At 34.7% G+C, this 5324-nt stretch overlaps 1 protein-coding gene across 1 annotated transcript in view; it reads left to right on the forward strand.

Moving 5' to 3' along the window:
- LOC132060269 (uncharacterized) overlaps positions 1–3365 on the forward strand; it is a 26411-nt gene extending 23046 nt beyond the window's left edge. The window contains exons 2-3 of the mRNA XM_059453225.1: positions 308–438; positions 2225–3365. Of these exons, the coding sequence (XP_059309208.1) occupies positions 308–438; positions 2225–3011 (918 nt within the window). The 3' untranslated portion in view covers positions 3012–3365. The remainder of the gene's footprint in view (positions 1–307; positions 439–2224) is intronic.
- The last annotated feature ends 1959 nt before the right edge of the window (positions 3366–5324 follow it).

Genomic DNA, 5324 nt, shown 5'->3' on the forward strand with positions numbered 1-5324 from the left:
AAGAACTCTTGTGAACGATCAATAGTGAAAATTGACCATAGAGGCACAAAATGTTAGAGTTGTGTGTTTATTCCCCTGTGATGAGTCCAAAAGAAGAGGAACAAGATGTGAGGCTAAATGGCGCGCTGATTCGAGGAATTTTCGACTAATTTGATTTAGGTGACATGCTAAAGCAAGCAGTTGATGTAATTGTGAACTTGAGTTTTCTTTATTTTTATACATTTCTTTATCATTTCGCACCTGGGATTGTTCCCTCTAAATAGATGATGTCTTTAATATGGTGTAACAATGGTCTTCAATGTGACAGGTAGCTGATATTAAGAGGTTGAATGGGCTGGTTTCGGATCTCCAGATGTTTGCTCGAAAGACACTTCAAATACCATTACCTGGGAGGCATCCACCATCACCCGTTGTCTCAAATGGTCAAGACCCCCAAGGGTACTATAACTTTTCTTTAGAATCTCATATCAGTGTTTATTTCATAACATTTCATCTAGTACTGATAATGAAGCCTTTATTTTAATGAACTGACTAGTAGGATAAATTTGCTGATCTTTTCTTTTTCTTCAGTTTTAGAAAATTTAATTGCTTGTTTGCACGTGACCAGCTCACTACCTATCAGTCGATCACAAAAAATGTGCTACTTATTTCCTCTGTGATTAGATGCCTTTATAAATTGGGATGTTGTTTGAGCTTTTTCTTTCTTCAGCTTTCTTTCCTTCCATTTCTTTACAAATTGAGCTGCTTTAAGCTTTGGTATTCATGGTGACATTTACATCAAAAGTTAGATATTTCGTTTAGCAAATGATAATCTACTCCTTGTTAGTTGGACGTCCTCATCTTTTTTATTCATCTTTCACTACATGGAACAAGTCATATCAGCTTCTGGTTCTATGTTATTGTGATTTATTTGTGGCGCCAGTAGAAGCCAACCAGCCCTTTTTCACTTAGATATTTAAGTATGGCTTGTTTAGGCAAGAGCTTTATGCGGGCCGGGTTGAGAAAAGCTTCAATAAGCCCATTTCCCATGAGTGTATCTCTGCTGCATGTTGGAAATAAAGATTTCTGTTTAAGGACAACTATCATTCTCCTTCCAGGCAAATATAATTTGTGTTGTGAGTCAAATTACTACTGTTTGGACTTTGGAGAGTCAACTGAGCTTTTCTTTAACCACGTTTTTTCAGATACTTTTAAAAACAACTATTTTTACTCTTGCATTTTCAAAGCTCTTCTGAAAATCGTTTTTCTTGAGCCAAGGGTCTGTCGGGAACAACCTCTCTACCCCACAAAGGTAGGGGATAAGGTCTGCGTACACCCCACCCTCACACTGGGTATGTATTGATGTCGTTGTTGACTTTTAAAAATAACTTTTGTGACTTATCTACTATTTATTTAATTCAGAAATGTGTAAGTTTATTTCAAAAACTTGAAGATTCTAAGTCGGAATTCACGCTGAATATTAGGTAATTTGACCCTCGTACTCTGTATTATGTCACATAAAGTGGAATGGAGTGAGTTATAATTGCTGGACAAGCATTATTAGAATTTGTGTTTTGGTATATAAACTTATTTGTGTAATCTAGTTTGTGGATGACATTCGGTAACTAGTGCACCAACGTGATTAGCCTTGGCTGTATCTCTGTTGTTGAAATCCTTGAGTAGCAAATAACCAAGCTGGTCATGTGTGAAATTATGATATAAAGTTCATATGATTTCAATTGCTAAATTAGTCTTAAAAATTTAGTGCATAATGTTCCTTCTGTCATGAAAGCATTGAATCACTCGGCTGGACTAGAATGTTTCTAACCCCAGATAATAGAGCTTGAACTCAAGCTAACTTACAGGTCAAGATTACCTCATTCACGTCTTGGCGCTCTTTTTTTTTTTGGTTTTGGGGGGGGGGGGGGGGATAAAATCAATGAATATCATGTCATCTCGAGTTCTAATAAGTAGGATATTGCGTTGGCTTCTTTGCATATTGTTAGCACTTAGTGAACTACTAGTTGTAAGATTGTTAGGTGTCCAGGGTGGACACTGTTCACTTTTGTGCACTTTATCTGGGACTAACTTATTGAACTATTTCCCATCTAATGACTTAAAAAAGCATATATTCTAGCGAAATACCCTCCGTTTCTGAAGGTGAAAAGCATTGGTTTCAAGTGCAAAATGATTTTTTCCATGTATTAAGATTGATAAGCTTGTCCTCTGATTGGTGTCTTGACAGACCAAGCAGCTCTGAGCAGACCCCTTCAAGCAATCAATATGATTTGTTTGGTTCATTTCAATCCCTGAAATTGAAGTCTTCCCTGCAGCCAAGAGTTTCACCAGCCATGAGCTCTTTATTAGGTTATCAGGGTCCTAAACCGGCAGATCAGAAAGTTGCATCTGAAGGTTTTGAAATGGCTGTCTATCGGAAAGGAGTATCACATTATTTAGAAGATGGACCGTTTGTCAAGTCAACTCCTCCTCATCATCCTAATCCACCAATCGGTCTGCATAGAAAATGTAAAAGTGTAGCTAATGAATTGTCAGAGAATGGAGTAGATAGCACAGAAAATGGATATGATAGAGTGTTTGAGAAATTGGCGAGAAGGCGTCAGAAGTCTGAGGCTGATTTCAGTTCCCGCACCCCAGAAGTGCTGTTGAAAGAAGATAATAACAGCAGTGGGGGGACCGGGTTTTCTGCTGCTGCTGGAAAGGGTTTGGCTTTGCGACCTAAGTCTGCTAGTCGAACTCTCTCTGGACCGGATACCGAGGCAAGTTCAATAAATCCTATCCCTATCTTGTTGAACGATTCTTTTCTGAACGAAAGCGCAAGTGTGAGGAAGTCATCGAGTACACCGAGTTTGCAGGAATCAGAGAGTGGCACATTATCTTCTCTTTGGCCAACAACAAAGTGGAATTTGAAGCCGGATTTTCAGGCAATATCTACTGCAGCAATTACAAAACCAATCTTCGATAGCCTTCAAAAGCCAATTGGTGCTCGAAAAAGCAAGACTGCTGTTGATTAGCAATTCTTTCTCCATATCTTGTTAGTCCTCCCTCTAACACATAGTAGAAACTGAAAACTAGCTTTAGAAGTAAAACTCTAAATGCCTTCTTATTGCTATAATTTTATCTTTTCCTTCATTTCCTTTTTTGTATTGCAAAATTTTGGTTCATGTGTAGCATTAGCAAAAGGTTAAGTTTATTCTTGGAGTTGAAAATTTGTAGCAGCACAGTAAAGATTACTGTGTAGTAGAAATTTTTGTTGCTTCATGGACCTTCCAAATCCTATATATGTTAATTACATATTTAGGTCTATTTATCTGTAATTGGAGGAAAGAACATTGGTTATTTATATAATATTAGACATTCTTTCTGCATATCTCTGATTCACATGGCTTCAATTTATTCAATATTGTATAGATCAGTGTAGTCCTGCCAAAATGCTTCTAGAATGAAGATTCAAAACAATTTGCATGGCATTGGTCATATTTTTACTCTTAAGATCCATATAAGTGGATTTACTAGTTGGGAATAGGTTTTTTCCTTGTTCCATATAGTCGATCTCAACATGTTTGGGGCTGAGGCCTGAGGCATACTAGCAGTCAGAGTTGGATGGAGCACTATAAATTGAGGTTCAATTGAATTCCAAACTTTCGATGCGGGGTATAAATTTATGTGTAAAAATTTACTAAAATTACAATAAATAGTAGATATGAACCCATAACTTTAAATATATAATGGTTCATCTAAAAATTTAAAAGATTGAACTAAAAAGATCTTAAATCTTAGATTCAATTCTGGTAAATTATTTATGGTCATCATTTTATTTAAAAATCTCAAAGCGGGCCATGCTTGGCATGTTCATTTGTTAAGATATCGAAACCAGGAATGCCTACAAGGGTGCGGGCTCATGTATTTTATCGAGTCTGTAAAGAATTTTTTTATGCAATATTTGAGGATGTGGCCTAGCGGTTAATGAAGTGTTGAAAATCCTGGGAAACTAAGGTTTAAATAAGGGATTCTATTTAAGTTTCGGTGGATGGAGTTGTGAACACTAAAAAGATCTTACCAAAAAGTTTATTGAATTCTGGTAAATTATTTATTTATTTATTTATTATGCCTTCAGATGCCTGACATAGACATATTACTACTATATATAAGGGAAAACTTAGGGACTTTTGTAGTCCTCACAAGAATTTTCAAAATTTTTTAAAACTTTTTAATTAATTACTTTTAGGTCCTAATCTTATTTATTTAAGTCAATTTTTTTGTTTTTTTTTTGTTTTTAAGGTCTACTTTTTAAAAGCTATCGAACTTCCTAAAACCTCATTTTTCATGTTCTTTGGTTTTTATTTGGCCAAATGCACAAATATGCTTTTGGATCCCTATTAATCATAGTAAACAATTTTGGCATTGTAAAATAGCGCTATCTCAGAATCGCTCTCTCCTGAAGTTTTTTGCATATCTAACGTTCGAACTCTGAAGTTTGATCCCAAATTAAGCGAGTATGGAAATCCATTCATTGTACAAGTTAAATTATGTATTTGTCTTAAAAGTTCATTAACTATGTATAGATTATTTATTTAGAGCTAAATAACTTTAGAAAATTAGGATACATAACTTATAAATGTCAAATTCGCTCAATTTGATTTGAAGTAAATAATTTCATCAAAATGGAAGTTAAAATATTAAAAGTGCTAAAATATTAAATTTTACTTTCAAAAATATATTGAAAATATATTTATATGAAATTTAATTATTATTAACGTAATTACCCGCTTGTGGGACTGATAGGTATATGATTGTTGTTGATTTGTATACAAGGGTATTTGAAAACTTTAACACAAATTATTTTTAATTAAAATATCTATTTTTATATCTTTTCCCAAAGTAGAGGGACATTTTTGACCCTTTTTCCTTAACTAATTATAACATATACTGGTATGGGCTAGATAAATGTGAAGCCTGCAAAGTAATAGAGTGCGTTTTCTCCATGTGATACAGAATGCAATGAGATTCAAATGACTGCCAGGGCACTGGTCTTTAATTTTTTTGTCCCTCAAATCGTTGGTCTTTAATTTTTGGCCTTTACCTAATACTCTAAGGTTTTGAATTTGAATGCCGACTCAATAAAAAAAAAAAATCGAAAATAGAGGTTCGTAGCAAAATTAGGCCTGCAAACTTTTGCCCAATCTTTGGCTTATAAGGTGCAAACTCTACTTTAAGGTAGACCTTGAATCTAAAACTTTGCCTTGCGAATTTTTTTTTAAATTTTTGACTGAGCGGGGATTTAAACTTGAGACCCATAAATTTTTAGGCGAAGGAGAAAAAAATTA

This window comes from Lycium ferocissimum, chromosome 6 (genome assembly GCF_029784015.1).
Source record: "Lycium ferocissimum isolate CSIRO_LF1 chromosome 6, AGI_CSIRO_Lferr_CH_V1, whole genome shotgun sequence".
Lineage (NCBI taxonomy): Eukaryota > Viridiplantae > Streptophyta > Magnoliopsida > Solanales > Solanaceae > Lycium > Lycium ferocissimum.